The 20,180-nt window shown below is 37.7% G+C and overlaps 2 protein-coding genes and 1 long non-coding RNA gene across 9 annotated transcripts in view; 1 reads left to right on the top strand and 2 right to left on the bottom strand.

The window, feature by feature from the left end:
• Positions 1-299: 299 nt before the first annotated feature.
• LOC101746801 (caveolin-3) lies at positions 300-9,755 on the bottom strand. The gene is made up of 3 exons (XM_038010880.2): positions 9,503-9,755; positions 3,415-3,594; positions 300-846 (listed from the first exon to the last, which is right to left on the bottom strand). Exons 1-3 carry the CDS (start codon positions 9,578-9,580, stop codon positions 658-660), a joined length of 447 nt encoding a protein of 148 aa, XP_037866808.1. The 5' UTR covers positions 9,581-9,755; the 3' UTR covers positions 300-657.
• On the top strand, positions 5,169-16,813 carry LOC110385199 (uncharacterized). 4 transcript variants are annotated; one of them, XR_009973112.1, is made up of 6 exons: positions 5,169-5,215; positions 5,434-5,583; positions 8,272-8,544; positions 8,884-8,978; positions 9,592-9,789; positions 11,859-12,015. It is a non-coding gene; the product is annotated as an uncharacterized LOC110385199 (long non-coding RNA). The 4 variants fall into 4 exon arrangements; XR_009973111.1 differs by lacking the exons at positions 5,169-5,215; positions 11,859-12,015 and adding an exon at positions 16,275-16,813 and having other exon boundaries at positions 5,236-5,583; XR_002430512.3 differs by lacking the exon at positions 5,169-5,215 and having other exon boundaries at positions 5,236-5,583.
• The window catches only part of LOC101747074 (uncharacterized), a 118,323-nt gene continuing 111,417 nt past the window's right edge, over positions 13,275-20,180 (bottom strand). For 3 of the 4 annotated variants that reach the window (XM_038010874.2, XM_038010875.2, XM_038010877.2), the window contains exons 18-20: positions 18,805-18,940; positions 16,930-17,098; positions 13,275-14,751 (exon numbers count right to left, since the gene is read on the bottom strand). In XM_038010874.2, the coding sequence (XP_037866802.1) occupies positions 14,661-14,751; positions 16,930-17,098; positions 18,805-18,940 (396 nt within the window). In that variant the 3' untranslated portion in view covers positions 13,275-14,660. Of the gene's footprint in view, positions 14,752-16,359; positions 16,409-16,929; positions 17,099-18,804; positions 18,941-20,180 lie in introns of all 4 variants that reach the window. The other variant, XM_038010878.2, reaches the window with a different exon arrangement.

Here is a 20,180-nt window from a genome sequence, read left to right as displayed (position 1 = left end):
ACAGATGAATGTTCTTAAATGTATTTTATGGCAAAGTCGGCAAAGGAATTATTAAACAAGGTTTCTTTTTTTTTTCTTAAAAAAGTTTTTATAATTTTAGTGTGTTTAATTCAGGTAGGCCTTGACATCTGCCATACGTCTACGACATACGAAGAGTAGATATTCTTGATCGTCTGGAATCGTCATGCATCACGCGTCATACGCAATGTACTTACACAACAGAGAAAAACGGCAAGAAGCTTAATGTAGTTTTATGTCATAATATTGGTATAAATAGGTTGAAAACAATACAATAATAATAAGTTTATTCAAAGATTTATTAAGATGTTACATGTTAGCATATGAGATCATTTAGTATAGTTAGTGCATTTCAAAATCACAAATACCACAACTGCTTTACAATTATACTAAGATTACCATTATACTTTTATTCTAGGAAGGCACTTCAGGTGCGATAACTAAGAAATTTTGTTGCATCAGTTGCATCTTAAAAATAATATAAGCCGTTGTTGTTTTTTTTTTAATCTAAGATATATTTTTATTGTAATCTATTATTATGTTTGATATTTTACATACTACATAATATGGTAGAATATGGTAGTAGAAGACCATATTTACTTGATATAAAAATTAATTGTCTGTAATTATTGGTTGTAACTATACGATCAGTAAATCGCGATCTTCGGCTGCGTCTCGGCGGAAGTTGACGCGAACGTGACCACAAACATGGCCGACGGCTTCCGCTGCGGGCTGCACTGTCGCAGCCATGCACGCCTGCACCATAGTGCGTAACGACGCGCAGTATATCTTCAGCGAGCGCAAGCACGGAGCGGTACACCAAATTTGCTGTAAAGCATTTTAAAATAAATAATAATTAAAACAAAAACTAAAAAACAGGTATTCTAAAGAAACTTAACTAAAAAAAAATTGTAAAAAAAGCGTGGGATGCACGGTGTCAAATATTTTATTGACAGATCTGAGTAGAAGGATTATCATTTTGATAATATATTTAAAAGACCAACCTACGCTTTTTTATTATTATTATTTATTTTTCATTTTTTATTTTAAATAGCATTAATTATTATAAATTATTCATTAATGTACATCCAGGCAAATACAACATTTTCAAATTTAATCTAAGTGAAAAAAAAGAAGGCGCTCAAATGAATATGTTGTTTTGACTGCCGAAAGTAAATAACGGGTCTAACTGCTTAAAAATAAGAATTATCATCGGTCCCTGTTAAATACGCCAAATTTTGAGTTAATCCGACGTTTTAAAGGGGTTCAAAATCATGTTCAAAGATTCCGATACATACTACCAATATATACCTAGTCAGGTCATAAGTATTGTCACACAGTAAAAACTTTTCTTTTAGAATGCTGGCCACAAAAAAGTTTATTGAATTCGAATTTCGAATTGTTCATGAAAATAAAAATGTATACTTTTAGAACTTTACTCATTTTTAAATATGGAGAGGACGCTTAAAGAAGACCGTGTTGCAGTTATTGCGTTGCATCGTTGCGGTTACGCGCCAATTCAAAATTTTTAACATACAGAAAATTTTGAATATAACCAAAAGATTCGTTTATCGTACCATCAAACGATACAATGAAGACTCTAGTGTAGATGACAGGTCAAGAAGTGGTCGCCCTCGGTCTGTTAGGACTCCAGCAGTGATAAAAGCTGTGAAGGCGCGAATTCAAAGAAATCCCAAACGTAAGCAGAAACTGTTGGCCCTTCAGATGGGGTTAAGCAGAACCACGGTGAAAAGGTTAAATGAAGACTTAGGGCTTCGGTCATATCGAAGAAAAACAAGACATCGTTTGAATGCTCGTCTAATGGACCTGAGACTGCAGAGATGCCGCGCTTTGTTGAAGCGGTACGCGGGAAAAAAATATCGGGAAATTCTTTTTTCGGATGAAAAAATTTTTACCGTAGGAGAGAGCTACAACAAACAAAATGATAAAGTGTACGCACACAGTAGTGAAGAAGCGAGCAAACGTATTCCGCGTCTCCAACGAGGTCATTTTCCATCCTCGCTCATGGTATGGTTGGGAGTTTCTGATTGGGGCTTTACAGAGGTACATTTTTGTGAGAAAGGTGTAAAAACGAATGCAGTTGGGTATCAAAATACAGTCCTGACGAACCTTGTGGAACCTGTTTCTCATACCATGTTCAATAACAGGCACTGGGTATTCCAACAAGATTCGGCGCCAGCTCATAAAGCGAAGATCACACAAGACTGGCTGGCGGCGCGTGAAATCGACTTCATCCGGCACGAAGACTGGCCCTCCTCCAGTCCAGATTTGAATCCGTTAGATTACAAGATATGGCAACACTTGGAGGAAAAGGCGTGCTCAAAGCCTCATCCCAATTTGGAGTCACTCAAGACATCCTTGATTAAGGCAGCCACCGATATTGACATGGACCTCGTTCGTGCTGCGATAGACGACTGGCCGCGCAGATTGAAGGCCTGTATTCAAAATCACGGAGGTCATTTTGAATAAACTTTAGTGTCATAAGAATCTATGTTTTGTTAAGTTCATTTTGGTATATGAATGGTTACATAATGAATAAACTTGTTTCAATTATTTTACATTAAACATGTGACAGAATTTATGACCTGACTAGGTACATACGTATGTAGCTATTAAAAACGTATTAAAAATAGGAAACAATCCTGCAATGACTATATTATTATTTTTTTTATTGCATAGAAGGTTACATGAGTTAACGGCTCGCTGGTTGTTAAGTGGTTACTGGAGCCTATAGAATTACAACATGAATACCGCCATCCACTTTGAGACATAAGCTCGAAGTCTCAATTGCATTTACAGTATGACGTCTGCCCCACCCCTCAGACTAGAATACATTACTACTTCACGGTTGAAGTAATCAGGACGGTGGTCCCTACATGTGGGGTCTCACAAGAAGGTCTACAACCAATAATGTATGGGCAGAAAGGTTCATGACAGGAAGGTTCGACCATCATACCATCTCGATGGTAATACTAATCTCGATTTCAAAACACGCCCTCCTTAATACAGTGGATAGGAGTAAATTAAGGAAGTGGGAAATAAAAGGAGTAGATAAGATGATTGAAAAGAACAGTTAATTGGAAAGTGGTACATAGTTACTTGCACATTAGTTAATTGATTTAGTGATGTACAGGGTGTAGTAATTTTTCTTAACTAACGTAAAATACCCCCTAGAATTTCCCCTACACCTTGTTTTTTTTATGATTGAAGGATTACTGGTTGCCCTGAGGCATTTCCAGTTTAACCAGGGCCGGTGTGCGAGCAAAGGCTTAGCCAGGAGGGGAGGGACTAGCTAACAGCGTCCCGAGAGCCTCCGAAGGAATCGCGACCCGCCGAGAAGATCCGGCTTTACACCTTGTATGTGTGGGTACTTACTTCAAATGCTAAACACGCGCACCCACAGCCGAGGAGCAGGGCACACGGAGGGGCAATCAGCACAGCAAGCAAAGTGTAGCAGCAGTTCCTGGCTTGTCTGAAGCACACGTGGCTGAGTTGCCAAGCGCATTCCGGACTACGTACGCCTTCCGGCTCGCCTATTATATCATCCCATACTATCTGTAATTTAAAATTACATATATTTATAATTGAAATAAACAAAATAATTTCAAACAGATACAACTAGACGATCTCGTCGCCGCACTCAATCGGGTGATTTTTTTTTATTGCTTAGGTGGGAGGACGGACTCACAGCCCCCCTGATGGTGAGTGGTTATCGTCGCTTATGGACGTCAGTAATACCAGGGGCAGAGCAAAGCAGCTGAAGAATTCGAGAAGCCGTGTCCAGCGGCTTTGTCTCATTTTACCACATTTGTGGCCTTTCAAAGACGCTAAACAGTTTCATCATTCACGTTTATCTGAAGAAAATTTAAATTAACAAAATAAAACAGTTCACACAGCCTCGGTCCACGCATTCCCGCCAGAGATTCCATCAATATATTTACTAAATTAAGATCGATTAAAAATATTTTTCAAAGATACCGTACAAAGAATATAGAGTCGTTGGTGGTTGGTGTCGTAGACCACTGGTAGACATTCCCCACCATATGCGCCGTTTCAAGAATGATTGCTTTTTGCATCATTCCCTAACTAGGGACTTATTATAATAATTAGCGAACTCTCATAATTACTTAAATACTATAAATAAAATACATTTGAGAATATTGTTTTGTTACAGTTACCGTGGTCATGGATGGACGACAGAAAAAAAAATTTTTTTTCGTCTAAGACATTCGACTTCCTATATAATAACAAAATTAAATTGTTTTAGATTACTGTTTTCAATTTCCACAAGGTTTCATTACTTAAAATATTGTAGCCTTCAATATTTAAAAGAATGAGCACGGAATGAAGAATGCGAATGATCCATCGAAATACCGGCACTATAAACTGATTGGCCCAGCCCCGAAGTATTCACGCGAAATCGCTTTGCACCCTATTTGACTGAGTGAATTGAATTCTTGATTGAGGGAAAGTCGATTAGTTTTTGCGTGTTAGTGTGTCAATGTTATAAGGTCGTAGTACCTGTTTAGTAGGTACCAATATTTGTAAAGCCTGAGATCGGTGAATGAGTTAATCATTTCAACGGCTCAATCTTTATTGGTAGTTGAAGCTCACCAGTGCGCGTAATAAGGGCGACGGAGACTTTGTTATCTGACGCTGATCAAACTATCGTACCTAAAACAACTTAATTACATTATCAAAAGGTTTTACCTGCTTTACGTATTAGTAGTTTAGTTTCGGACATGCAAACTCTAGTATCAGACTGTTTTTTTTTTCATACCTAACCTGATGGTCATGAGAGACCATTTTAGCGTAACCTTAACCAGTAGGTTAGGAGCTTACGGGGCTCAAACCTTACGTATTATATTATGAAGAACTGTCGTACAAAAAACATTACATTAATGAAACTTATATTAGAATTGAGATTTTGACCTCAAGCCAAGCGGCCGTAATCACTGAAATCTAAAATTTTAAATTCATTTTAACTAATATTTTTTGATATAACTGATTCTGAAAACAAAAAAATATTGTTTTAATAATGAAATTAAACTGAACAAAACAAAAAAAAAAGTGATATATGTATAAAGAAAAACCTTTATCATTTAAAACTCTTTAGTTTTTTAAAAGGACTTTTGTCATGGAGTGAAGTCTGTCATTCACTAAAAAAGAGAGCTCAGTTTTGTATAGTTTATTAATACTGTTTATTATTTAGTTTTTAATATTAATTTTAAAAGAGATTAAGGGCTTTAAATGTTTTTTACTTATTATATCACAGAAAACACAATTAAGGCTATATTGATTATTCATTTTGATATACTCCATATCATTATATATGTATTTATGTGTATACTTAAAAGAAAATGGTGCCCAACTGTTTTGTCTTTTTCTGTTTAGGTATATCTAGATGTTGATGACATACAGACATGGATGAATCCTATTAGCCGCAACGAAGTGCTAAAGCTGAAAGCATCTACCTACTGGGCTTAAACTTTTACCTGAAGATCCTATACTGTGTGATTATATCTCAGTCTACACTGTGATGCGGTAAATTGTTTTGTGGTCTGACATTATTAATCATTAATAATCACGAAGTTGTCATATCGCCGATTTCAACATGCATCGCAATTTCTTTGGTGTATGACGAATTAGCTTCTGTAGCAACTAAGTGGTAGTAGGATCTTGTGAACCCACACGGGTAGGTACTGCCCTGCCGATTTCGAACGCCAACCAGTGATGTGTTCCAATTTGAAGGGTGGGGAAGTCGTTGTACTAAAGTTTTGAAGTCGTCGTAGCCTAAAGGTTAATACGTCCGGTGCATTCGTGTCTAGCGATGCACCGATGTTCGAACCCCGCAGGCGAGTACCAATTTTTCTAATGAAATACGTACTTAACAAATGTTCACACGATATACTTCCACAGTGAAGGAATAACATCGTGTAATAAAAACCAAACCCGCAAAATTAAAATTTGCGTATTTACTGGTGGTAGTACCTCTTGTGAATCCGCACGGGTAGGTACCATCACTCTGCCTATTTGTGCCGTGAAGCAGTAATGCGGTTCGGTTTGATGGGTGGGGCAGCCGTTGTAACAATACTGAGACTTTAGAACTGTTATCTCTAGGTGGGTGGCGGCATTTATGTTGTAGATGTATATGGGCTCCGGTAACCACCTAACATCAGGTGGGCCGTGAGCTCGTCCACCCATCTAAGCAATAAAAAAAGAACGATTCCATAGTTTATAATGTCATAAGGTCGGTGGCGGAATTTTCTTGTGGGCTCTATCATCTATGGGCTCCAGTAATCACTTAACACCAGTTAGGCCGTGACCTCTATTACCCTTGTAATCAAAAAAATATATATAATCTTATCACTCAAAACACCTATATAATTTATGTCATAAATTAAGATTAATAAAAAACAAATCAGCGTATTAAAGTAATATCATGCAATAATATGCACTCAACAGATTTATTATCCATTTGAATAATTGAAAAGTGAATTAAAATATGTAAAATGAAAAATGGGTGGTCGAAAATGTCAGGGGCTTGCGTGAATCAGATAAGGTTTATTTTGTTCTGGCCGGGTTGAAAGTACTGGGCATCTAATTAGAAAACTGGAAGGCTTAAGTAATTCACAGCGGGCGCCCGGCCAGTGGTCACGCGATTCCCTTATTGTTTCATTAAATATTGTCAGGATTCGTATTATACCACTGTATAATACGAATCCTGACAATAATCGGTAGGCAGCGGCTTGGCTCTGCCCCTGGCATTGCTGAAGTCCATGGGCAACGATAACCACTTACCATCAGGTGGGCCGTGTGCTCGTCTGCGGTACTACGGTACTACACTATATGTACACTTTACTGTTTTCAATTTTTTTTATTGCTTAGTAGGGTGGACGAGCTTACGGTCTGGTGTTACCTGGTGTTAAGTGGTTACTGGAGCCCATGGACATCTACAACGTAAATGCGCCACCCACCTTGAGATATAAGTTCTAAGGTCTCAGTATAGTTACAACGGCTACCCCACCCTTCAAATCGAAACGCATTACTGCTTCACGGCAGAAATGGGCAGGGCAGTGGTATCTACCCGTGCGGACACACAAGAGCTCCTACTACCAGTAATATTCCACCAGTACATATTTGTATCGAATACAGAATTTGTGGGTTCCGTTGATTATTCACTAAATCTGATTTTATTAATAATCTTATGGCGTTAGCTTAACATAAAATAATTTTAAACTGGCTATTTGAAGCGATATGCTGTTTCGCTTGATGTAACAAATTAATATCTCTGGTGATTAATATCACTAAAGTATCGTGATTGTATAGCGCATATTAAGAATCCTATAGGATTCAAGGCATTGCTTACAGTATTTAATACTTTTAGGAAAAACGTTTAAATAATTTTAATTTCCAAAGCCAGAGATTTCCAATAGTTAATAAGCTAGTCAAGCTCCGGAAATCCAAAAGGATGTAAAAACAATTCAACCTAAAATAATAATGATTCACTAAGTAAATATATACCTAGAGCGCCTTTACGTAGACGCGTAGCAATAACAATAAAATGGCGTTCTTTTTCGAACTGTTACAAAGTAAACAAAGAATACCAGTCCGGCTAATGACGTCACCTAACGAAGGGCTTTTCATGGTTCGACCTTCATTTTCCATTTGCCACTTAAACAAAATAACATAACACATATCATGAACGGGTTTTTTATTCAGTTGTTTTATGTAAATTTCGCGTCCGGCGCTGAAACACGAATCTATTTTTAAGGGTTGTATTTGCATAACTACAAAAGATGTTATTTGAATATTATGCTCTATAATTATTACCCGTTTTTTTGTAAACTCATAAAGATGAGTAAATTGTTTAAATGGCATGGTCCATGTCAAAAAACTATGCTACATTATAAGCAATAATTTTAACGTCAAATCCTATTAAAATATAATTTAATCTCTTTTAAAACATCTGAAATGGTTCGGGATGGAATGGGTTATTTCTCCAGGAATTCTTCCCTAATACCTATGTTGAGTCTTGGATAGGGAATGCATTAGACACAGGCACTGATATCTCCGTATCATACATTTCTTGGGCGAAATGAATATAAGTCTCTAAGGAGAAATAGCCGTGAAGTTTCGTGGCTCGGCGACATTCTTAGTTTGTTGAATCTAAGCGATTCGGTAGCTAACTAAAGATAAGTAGTGGTCATTGAGAATATCTACCCATTACAGTCTCGATCTTGCGGACCGAATGGCAAACAATCGTCGACGCTCAAAACACGTCATTTCATATCCTTCCCGATCCTCTAACGGTGCTTTTACCCTCAAGCACCGGTTATCGTTCACGTCGAACGTCGAACAAGCGACGACACTTGCGACGAAGGAGCTGGCGAGTAAACTAACCCACAGACACAGCTCACTCAGTTTCTCGCCGGATCTTCTTAGTGGTTCGCGCTTCGCGTGTCCAATCCGGTCGGAGATTCTGCGAAGAACTGCTCTTACTAGGTACAGTGTTGGCAATTTCGCAAAATTAATTTTGAGATTAGGCAGTAATGGTAGTATTGCATCAAATTAAATAGAGCTAACAAATATTTACAATTGAAATAAAACTAATAATTCAAATCGAATCTCGTGTAACGTAATTAGCGAATCATCAAATAAAGTATTTCCGGTGCTAAAGAGCCTCAGTCCTGAGAAGATAGGCTAAAGAGCAGTCTGAACAACTTCAAATATATTCCTATTTAAAATTTAGCAACAATTAAATAAATGTATAAAGTAATTAATGTCAACATACAAATTAAAAATAATGTAATTTAGTGAACTCAGTCCTGGATTGACTTTCAGCTTATGATTACTGGAAACACTTACGAAACGAGAATAAATATACTCATACGGACCGTCACACCGACTCAGATCAATAATAAAACCAAGACTCTAAGGTATAAAAATCTGATTATTATAAAGGGCACATTCGTAGTAACATCCTTAATATTTAAAGGGCTGGTACTAACCCATAGTAGCGCAATTTTAAAATATCGTCATACAACACTTTAGCCTTCGCGACCACAAAGACTGAAAAGTATTTGATACTCGAAACTATTATACAACAATCAAAGCGAGACTAAGTCGTAAGGGTAATAATAAATATGTCTACGACTCGCAAAAAGCAAACAAATACTAACACACTCATAATTCCCTACGTTTTTAAGTACCTTTGTAGACAGACTGCAGACGTCAGGAGCATACAGCCCACCTGACGGTAAGTGGCTACAGTAAGTTATAGACTTCCGCAAGTTTAGGGCATAGCCAAGTCGCTGTCTGCCTTACGTAAAGACGTCTGCAGAGAAGTATTTATAGCTTATGGACACCAATTACCGCTAAACACCAGTTATGCCATTAGTCCATAGGTATGTGCTAGTAAAAAGAACTTATATCGCATCCCAAACAAACAACAGAACGGTACCTGTAAGTGCTGATTCAAGTTGTTAGGATCTCTGTCCTCCAACGCTTCCCTAACTCCACTCTCCGATTTCGCCGTCATTGTCCTAATAGGCGGCGTGATCGTAACCGTCTCCAGTATTTCGGTGAGCTCCGGTTCGGTCCGGTCCGGTATGGGTGTCGGTATGAGTACCGGCGGAGCGGAAGCCGGTTCAGCTATGTTCGGCAACAGCTTGGCTTTGTGAGCGCACGCTATACACTGACGGGACGTCGAGCGAGAGAAAGGGACGGCGGAACCGCCGGATCCCAACGGTACGTCTTCATACGCCACGTCGCCGGGTGTGAACGCACCTCTCGCGATATTTTTCAGTTTTTTTTATTGGTTACTTTTTTGGTTTTAAGTTAAAGTATAGCTTTAATATCGTCATCCAAGTTTAAATCAAAATTGAAGGCATACTCTAAAAGCTATAATTAATTTTTGCCATTTATTACACTATTTTAGAAAACTTTAATGAAAGTTAGGGTTTTCCAAAAGTTGAATTTACAGTTATATAGTTTACATTAGAAATATGAGTTAAGAAAAAAAAAAGTTTCCGGTCTACGAATTTTAGAAATTTAAGTCTTCTTAAACCAAACAAAAACTTAAAAATTCAATTCGAACTTTACAAGCAAAAACTTTGTTTAAGCTTAACCACCGACACAACTTTCCAAATGCTCACTATTTTACATAACTAAAAACATTTCCTTCTACAACGTCATATGTCATGCGCATGTCAGTTCTTCTATGACAATAGTTATCGTTAGACGTAGGTATAAATACCCGATATAAATTAAAAACGCGATAGTAGCTATTATTAGTGCTTTTTATAGATTGGCGTTTATTTTGAATGGCTAAAGAGCTTTCGTGGAGCAATTTAGTGCTGACGAGGCGTTTTATGCATTAATTGTGCTTTGTGCGAGTTTTTAACGTTCTCGATAGCGTAAAAGTTAACTCAAATTTGTATGCAGTTGGAACAGCGCCCCTAGCGGCAAACGTAGTCAAACGTTCCAACTCCATACAAATTTGAGTTAGCTTTTATGCTATCAAGGACGTTAAAAATCTCGCACTAAGCACAACTGTAACTATATTTGAGACCTTAGAACTTATATCTCAAGGTGGGTGGTGCATTTACGTCGTAGATGTGTATGGGCTCCAGTAACCACTTAACACCAGGTGGGCTTTGAGCTCGTCCAACCATCTAAGCAATAAAAGTCCAGCAGTTAGAAATGATAGTCAACAAAGCTCTGTGGCAAACGGTAAGGATAGGTGGAGAAAATCAGTGAAAAAACTATAGAAAAGTCACGTTCCTCAACAAAGAGAAACCGATTGAGAAGTAGTGTTTTTGTGAGCCTACATCATCGTTCTACATATCAAGGCCGCGATGTAGTCGTGACGCGTGTTTTAGTTTTGAAAGGTCATGCAGCGGTTATTCAATACAATTGAGATTTCGGCCTCATGTCTCAAGGTGGGAGATTGAATTCACCTTATGATCTTTATGAGTTCCAGTAACGACTTAACATCACATAACAATACCATAAAAAAGTTCTGTTTAGTCTTCCGGGTCATCTGTTTTGAAATTGTGAATGATGAATTTTTTTCCTCTGGTAGGCAAAATATAATCATTGACATATCCTACACCGTGTCTTCGTCGAATTAGAGATACTGTGACCTTTGTGAAATTAACCCTTTGACTGCCATTTAGGTCACCGGTGCCCTACGCGGCGCACTGAAGTAATTATGTCGTATTCTGTTACTAAGCGCCTGGATTGACTAGCTTTGCCGTCTTTTCTTTGTTAATGAATGTTTTGGTCTTTTAAGTCTCTTAGAAATAGATTCATTCTCAGTATCTTCGGATTCATCTTTCCCAGAGTCTACTAGATATACCGACGCCTTAGTAAGAAGATCGAAGGGAGAAATAGACATAATTACTTCAGTGCCCCACCTAGGGCATCGCTACATGGCAGTCAAAATGTTAATAAGAAAGAAAAAAACGTACACATTATTATTTGGTAACAAAACAAACAAAGCATTAGTATTACGACAATCGATCAGGAATATCCATCAGCAAGAGTCCGTCGACCGAGCTTAACCGGGTTACCGCCGCGCCCCGGTCATAACTACCCTTTCGGACACGTCACCATAGTTCATTAGATTCGAGCGATTTAAATGTAAAAGTCAAACTACGTCGAAAACGTATGGGTTGGTTAGGGAATGGTTTAGTATGGCACGTAATGCATTAAAAACTGGGTTACAATTATGTGATATATTTAATTCTTTACACATTCGTACGCCATAGAACCGATTGAATTGAGACTGTAATTTTTTTTTGACAATTCTTCAGAAAAGGATTTCGGCACAGACTCCCATCAGGCGACGTGGCACAACATAGTGGGAGTATTTTTACAAATGGCTGTTTTCATACATGTACCTACATAACTAAATATTGATTAAGTTTAACTGTTAATAGGTTACATTGTTGAAATCCTACTCCGGTTTGAGGGGAGATCCGTTGTACAGCGCAATTAGAGTTGATCTTGATCAAATTTAGATGGGTGGACGAGCTCACAGCCCACCTGGAGTTAAGTGGTTACTGGAGCCCATAGACATCCACAACGTAAATGCGCCACCCACCTTGAGATGTAAGTTCTAAGGTCTCAAGTATAGTTATCAAATCAACTGTCAGATCAAATAGAGCCTCATCTGCTAATCTACGTCAGTAAAAATGTTACGTGGTTTATACTTGCTTTTCAAGCAATTGTATATTTTGTTAGATTGCGACTGAAATTCAGTTAGTTTTAAACAATACGAAGAATTGAGTTTCTCGCCGGAACTTCTCTCCTCTGTGAAACATCGCACTTGTTAGGGCTAGTGTTAGCAAATTCTCTCAGGTTTAAGCCGTGGACTCACTTATCCGCATGTAGTTGGAATAGCCCTTTAGGCTACCAGTGAATAGATAAGGAAGAAAAAAGAAGAATTCACATCCTGAAATTAATCGCCTATGAACTGCTACAAAATTCAAAAAACGATAAGCGACCTCCCGGAATATTCATTATTATGTTTTTTTTGTTGTTGCCTAGATATGTGGACAAGCTCACAGCCCACCTGGTGTTAAGTGGTTACTCCTTCACCGTGGAAGTCAATCGTGAACAATTGTTAAGTACGTATTTTATTACAAAAATTGGTACCCGCCTGCGGGATTCGAACACCGTTGCATCGCTATATACGAATGCACCGGACGTCTTATCCTTTAGGCCACGACAACTTCAAAAGTAAGTACTGAAGTCCGTTTGAAATTTGTTCTTTATTATCCTAAGCTGCTGCAATTCATATAAATTGTCCATAATCAAATTCAATAATGATTAATTGTTGTCCTTATTTTTATTTATCAGGTGCTAACAAAATATATATTCAGAAAACGAAAAAAAGTTTACAACTGAGCCTTTTAGACTGAACCCGTTAAAGCACATAATTAAGGTGGTTTGGTTACAGTGGATATATAGTAGGTACATATTGTTTAAGAACCGTGTAAGGACAAAGGTATAACACTGAACATCGTTAAAGAATCGGGTGGGTCGGCACAATATGTATTCAGGTTCTAATTTGATTTCGATTATAGTTAGAACCGACCGCTGGCTAGTCGTTATCTCTATGGTGGTGGTGGTTTTGGTGGTGGTGTTTAGGTAGTTAGAAAACAAGAATCGGTGCTGGGGTTATGTGACAAGAAAAAAACAAACTAAAACATAAATAAAAATCCAAAAAAGTTCTTAAATATATTTTTTCATTTTTTACATAAGCATATTTTTAATTTATATATTATCCAAAATATCGATGAATACTCTATTTGCTTTAAAATGTCAAAGATAAGAGAGCACTTTAAACAATCCATCAAGTATTACAATAAGAGTTAACAAGTGTCAGAAACCATTTGTTACGTCTTAATAATTGAATTTTTAATGTTCCGGGCTCTCTTGTAAAACACATAAAATTTCGTTTAAAACAAGTCATATTTCATCTTTCGATATATCGTATAATTATTAACGTAATTTATTTAAACATACAATAATATTATTCTTGGTCTAATATGTATTAAGAATAGCACCACTGCACTCTATTTAAGACTATATTAAAGCTCGGATATTTAAGATAATTGGAAGACTTTTTAAACTTATCTATAAAATTAAGATTCCTTTACATTTTTCCTTAATAAAAAACTATATTCTTATAACATTAAAGCACTCTTCGGAGTCAATACATCAAGATATAAAACTATACGCTTACATACATACATACATTTTAAAATATACAACTACCTTTATTGTTTATGGTTTTGACCGCCATGTTTTATTTTAGCGCGTTGTGTCAAAAATTGGCGGGGAAACGTTTTTAACTTTTGTAGCCTATATCAGCCGTAGTAAAACAGGCCCGCTATGAGTGTTGCTGAACACACTTTTTTATAACGACAATAGATCATATTATAACATAATATGAAATATAACCTATTGTTTATTGGTTCCATAATGGCGTATATGTGAAATTTATCGGACAACAATGGTTTGTTCTCAAAGAATATAAAAGAATACTGTAGAGTATTCGACTATTAAACGTCAGAAATTGTCCTTAATGTGTTTTTAGTTAGAACTAAAACGTTTTGATAGATTTGCAACACAAACAGCTGACCAGAGGATAGCGTGACATGTTCGTATCAGGTTTAACGTTCTCAAATCGTTAGTTGGACACATTTCGTGGTTATGACAAATAGCATGTTCGAGTAAATCAGTTGGCTTTTTTATTTGCGTGTCGGAGTTTCTTTAGTAATATTTTAAGTTTCTAAGGTACTTTTTAAATAATTTTCTTTTTACATTTGACTTTACTACAATTACTAACAGAATTATAATCGCAAGAAACCGATTAAAGCATATTTTTTTATAATTCAACGAAATTAATCCTTTTCATGAATATTTTAATTGGCTCATAGACAGTTAAGTTGGCTCGACACATCATGACGTCTGTGAAATGTACTGCTAAAAGCACTCTTATTTTTCACTATTACAAAGTCAGTTTTAGTTTAAATGTTCCAATAAAAGTTTTAAGTTTAAAATAAGAATTATTCTTCCATCAAGGCTTTTGATTGTGCCGTATGTGCTCAGCGGATAGCGACAGAGGCACGCGCGGGCACCGATGGACGAAGCGTAGGCACTATAGCAGGCTCTTCAGAATCTTCTTTCGTAGTATCGCTACAGAAAATTACATCATACAGTATGAGTCAAAACGTAGAGTTTACATTAACACCACAATCGACTGAGGTCGAATCTAGTTTTAGCAAAATCAATTTTATAGCGTTTTTTTTGTGTATTCAAATTAAGACTTTAATTTTAGAACAGTGAATGATAGATTGAATATCAATAAATAGAAAAATTATCCTAAAACGATCGCAAAGAATTCTATAAAACGTTAGAATCAATTACATAAAGAAAGGTACAGTTTGCAAAACTGTTATCGTGGATTTCGGATCCCATGCCACTTATGTTGGATCAAATTGTCCAATAATTCCTTGAATCTTTAATGAGATAAATGAAATTATATTAATAAGAATAATTGGGAACAAATCACGCACGGTCATCAGGTCCCAATTTAGGATTCCCACTTTTATGGGTACCAGAGACTAACATACATACATACATATCATCGTTTAAATATATACATAATAAAGAAACCTGTTCATCATATAATTTTTTTCCGACGTGGGAATCGAGCCCACGACCCTCGGCACAACAGTCAGGAGCGTTAACTATTGCACCACCGAGTCAGAAATGGGTGGTAATGGTGTTACTCCATTCGATCGTAATACAAACTAACCAATACATTTTATTCATCTGACTTTGATTGTCAAACAAGATTCTCCACCAGCAAATTTTACAAGCACTCTGAATTCGCCCGTATTTTCATGCTTAGGCTTTAGATCATTTTCAATTACCAAGCATGCTATTAAATTTGTACGATTGGTTAATAAAGTGTTAAAATTTAAAAAATAATTTGTTATCAAACTACTCTATTAATATACCTATTGTACTAATTTATCTTGCCTATCTACACTACACCATCGCCGGTCATGCCACTAACCATGTCCAAATCACGTGTTAAATACGTCACTTAATAATGACGATTCGGCATCGATGTGATAGTGGTACATTTTAAAGGCAAGTCTGGTTTAAACTTTTCTAAGCGCGCCTAAATATTATAATCTGCGGACACATTTTGTATTGGACCTCGCCAATTAACGGAAATTTAACGAGTAGCTATATATATATATAATAGTATTCTATCGCTTCTAACAGGAACAAATCAATCCAGCATAAATATACAATCTATTTTTTTATTGCCATACATTTGCGTATTATTGTATTTGTAGGATTTGTCAATTATTATTTGGTTATTTAGACTTTATCGTACAACGATATAAATTAATTAGTTGAAAAAAACATAGTTTTTTTGCCGCTAAAGGCAGACAAGCATACGGCCCACCTAATGATGAGCGGTTACCGTCGCCCATGGACTTCAGCAATGCCGGGGGCAGAGCCAAGCGGCTGCTTACCATATTTATTTTATCTAAGGTAAACACGTCCAGACGTGACCTGACCACGAGTCTCCGTTACAGAAAACGATATAGAAAATGACGCCTCGTTCCAACCCGATATCCATAAGACACTCGTCTTTAGTATTATTATTTTTATTAGAAAACATATTATTTTGTTTACAGTTAAAGCTCGGCATCTACGGCGCGTCGTTATCTCAAAGCACCTACAATGAGTCGTAGAGCGCTGACAAGCGACTAAAGCACTCACCTGTATGAGTTAGTTAGACATTAGCTCTAAACGGCCACAAAATCACCACCTTAAGAGAAAATAATTGTTATTAATTATAATTTGTAATCATCTCAGATTTAATTTTACTAATAAGCTTAGTTTCACTATTGTATCATGCATTTTTACGTTGTTTGCAGGTATTATTGTTTTAAAATTATATATTTGATTACTTCATTCATATAACATAATAATTATAGAACATATTTATTTTGTAGCTTTATATGTTTAAAAACAAACAAACTATTGTTCAGCATAATTATCAGAAGCAACACAATTCAACTGTTAATAATTAGTTAGAATTTTTTACTTTAGGCCGCGACATAACAGCATCGAGAAAATTATTATTTATTAATACGCTTTTATTAGCTTCAGACGTATTGTATGTTTGTAACAGAATCTTTTATTTACAATAAAATCATTTTTTTAGACTATTTTTAATTCAAATTTCTTTTCTATTTTTTAGTTGAATTTTCTATAAAAGCGTATTTTGTTAGTTTGTTGAGTAGTTGAAATATTATTTATTTTATAATTTAGAATACGATCAAATACCTGATTTTGATGGGTTGTCTGAGCGAGAGTTCGGACCCCGAGGAGGAGGGGGTGCGGCCGGCGGCGACGAGGCGGGGGGCGCGGGGCGTGCGGGGTGAACGGCCGCGCGCGAACTCAAGCCTGTAGTTGTCGGAGCGCGGGCTGCCGCTAAACGCTTCCGTCTCCGCGGCTGCACATGTAGATTGACAACAACATTAGTTACTGGCGGTAGGACGTCTTGTGAGTCCGTGCGGGTGGGTACCACCACCCTGCCAATTTCAGCCGTGAAGCAGTAATGCGTTTCGGTTCGAAGGGTGCGGCAGCCGTTGTAACTATACTGAGACCTTAGAACTTATATCTCAAGATGGTGGCGCATTTACGTTGTAGATGTCTATGGGCTTCAATAATCACTTAACACCAAGTGGGCTGTGAGCTCGTCCACCTATCTAAGCAATAAAAAAAATAAAAATAAAAATTCTTTAATATTGCTCTTTGAGAACTTATCCTAAAACTTGTAAAAACTAGGATAAAATTGGTAGTTTGCGTAATCAACACAACTAGATTTGCGTCGAATCGTTACCTAGTAATCTAATGACCGACGCCATCTAGATTATTTTTATTAACTTAGATTCACATAATGATGATTACAGAACTTAAGTTACTCATGTAATTCTGCCGCTCACTGCACTTGAACGGTTTTAAATTCGGACAGGGATCGCCGATCTCATAGATGTTAGATCTGTTAGATGTAGACTCATGGATGTTTTAAGGCCCTACCCACCAAATGACTCTTGCTTTCTCTCACCCGATGTGATATCCGCCCCGGAACAAAAACCAAGCCGAGTAGGGGGGTTCCCCCTGTCAAAACTACAATCAAACTCGTGGCACCACCCTGAGGGCGACGGCCAACAACGCCGGTATCCGCGGTACGGCAGCCCGTGAGGATGACCGGGCGGTGCTGCTAGTGTTTTGGGATACCCTGCTGGGTCAGAACCAGCCTTTTTCGATACACCGCCGATCGGGTTGCTGTTCTACAGTACGTTCGGCGACGATAACGACCACGAACCGCAGCCGCCGCCGCGTCGTCCCATCCTCCTAGTGCCCGCGCATTAGATTGATGGTAGCGCGAGGTTCAGCCACGACCTCCTCAGGTTGCCCCGTGACAATCATTAGCCACTTAACACTTCTTTAGAAAAGTGTTAAGTGGCTAAGAAAGAAAATGTAACAAAATTTGGTTTTCAGAAGAAGAAAAACAACTTTACGGTTGTAGATCTCCTTCGACTATAAATCGCATCAGGTTACGTACGTATAGCGCGCTATTGTTGTCAGTCGACTATCGGCCGCGATACCAATCAACTAGAGGGTGAAATAAAGATATCACCCGTTAATACGTTACGCAAACATTCAGTTACAATAACAGAATATAAAGTGCGCCGCCGGAGACCTCGCCCACATTCGATCGGTGTCAGTGGTACGGCCGAAACGATAATGCACGTCCGGTCACGTGAGGGACCCAGTGGAACCAGTACGTTGTTTACGAGACTGCGAATAATGGTGCTTTTCAACGTTCACTATGAAACTACGAGGCGAAGTGATGCTTTGTCATGCAACTGTGACTTGAACCGTTCTCGGGGGATCACCCAAGGGGAGTCTGTGTGAACCTGTGCTTAGAAACGATATCCGAAGTAACAGCACAAAATCTTGCATGAAAATCAATATAAAAAACAATCAGTTGCATCACGAGAAGTACTGGGACTTCAATACCCCTTTTTTGCTTTGTTTTTGCCCCAACGAAATAGCCAGAGCAGTTATTCCAATGCAACTGAGACTTGGCTCCGGCTAGTAGCAGCAGACGAACCGATATGCTAATTAATTAGTTTATTATCGTAATCTAACCGTTGTAGAGTGCTTGAGTAGACTTCGGCATGCGAGCGGTGGCGGGCGGGTGGTCGTGCGCCTGCGCGGCGGCCCAGTCCCGGTAGACCCGACCCGCACGCTCTGTGCGCCATTCCGACAACTCCACGCAACGGATCTGCAAGGATGTGTGTGTGTACAGATTAATGAAACGCTCATATTGTGTGATATGTATTTTTTTTTCAAATGTTCTTGATATTGCCATTACTATCCTTAGTAGATGGTTTTTAAGACGTGAAAAAAGAAACAAATGAGATACATAATATTGGGTTAATGTAGTTTGAAAATGGGTGGCCTAATTTAGGTCACATTTTGAGTCATCATGGCGAGAACGAATCGATGTTCATGCTAGACATTTTTGCAATTAGATCAAGTGTAACCCTAAATAAAATGGCATAAAGGGTACATAAGACACAACGTCCATCCAAAATAATAAATCGCAGAACTGCAGTTAACTAATTTAACTATCTACCAACACGCGATCCTTGAACCGGTCTAAATAAAACTGTAAGCCAAGTCTGCCTGTGTTGGCATCCCTGACAATAGTTGTTATGAATCGAACTCAATCGACTGGTCGTACACAATGTTACCGATATGGTAACAGAAGCACTCGCATCGCGTACGTCGGTCTACCTATTGTACTTGACCCAGTATTTATTTTGTGCACGCATTAGCGTTATTACATACATACATAAGTAATGTATTAACTTTACTTATGCACTGAAAATACAGTGCAACCTCGATATAACAAATCGGAAGAGAACTACTGGTGGTAGGACCTCTTGTGAGTCCGCGCGGGTGGGTACCACCACCCTGCCTATTTCTGCCGTGAAGCAGTAATGCGTTTCGGTTTGAAGGGTGGGGTAGCCGTTGTAACTATACTTGAGACCTTAGAACTTATATCTCATGATGGGTGGCGCATTTATGTTGTGAATGTCTATGGGCTCCAGTAACCACTTAACACCAGGTGGGCTGTGAGCTCGTCCACCAATCGAAGCAATAAAAAAAAGAAGAACAAGTAATTAATATCCGTTATATCAAGTAATTCGGTAAGCTGAGGTTTGTTATATTAAGATTAGGTTGGTCTACCATTTGTTATAATGTAAAAAAAAAGGTTTTATTCACATCAACATTACATACTCATGTTGTTATAGCGAACAACCTCTACTAATAAATGACAACACATTCTTATCAAATTGCAGTAGGTATTTTCTATTTAAAAACCATTAGGTAGGTAACAATTTTTCTCAAACCTGTCGAACCTGATTCGCATACTAATTTTAAGATTAAGGGTCATATTGGTGGGAACGTTATAAAGGCTTTGGGTTGGCACTTTTATTGATAGTGGAAAATTCGGT

This window comes from Bombyx mori, chromosome 5, assembly GCF_030269925.1.
Source record: "Bombyx mori chromosome 5, ASM3026992v2".
NCBI classification, from domain to species: Eukaryota; Metazoa; Arthropoda; class Insecta; order Lepidoptera; family Bombycidae; genus Bombyx; species Bombyx mori.
This window is presented reverse-complemented; position numbering and strand designations above follow the sequence as displayed.

Bases quoted from the DNA above. Each gene is read 5' to 3' on its own strand.
- LOC101746801 (XM_038010880.2), bottom strand. From the start codon at position 9,580: ATGACGGCGAAATCGGAGAGTGGAGTTAGGGAAGCGTTGGAGGACAGA. The intron at 3,595-9,502 runs GTACCGTTCTGT...TTTAAATTACAG, and splicing joins ACTTGAATCAGCACTTACAG to ATAGTATGGGATGATATAAT. The intron at 847-3,414 runs GTAAGTACCCAC...AATGCTTTACAG, and splicing joins GCGCGTGTTTAGCATTTGAA to CAAATTTGGTGTACCGCTCC.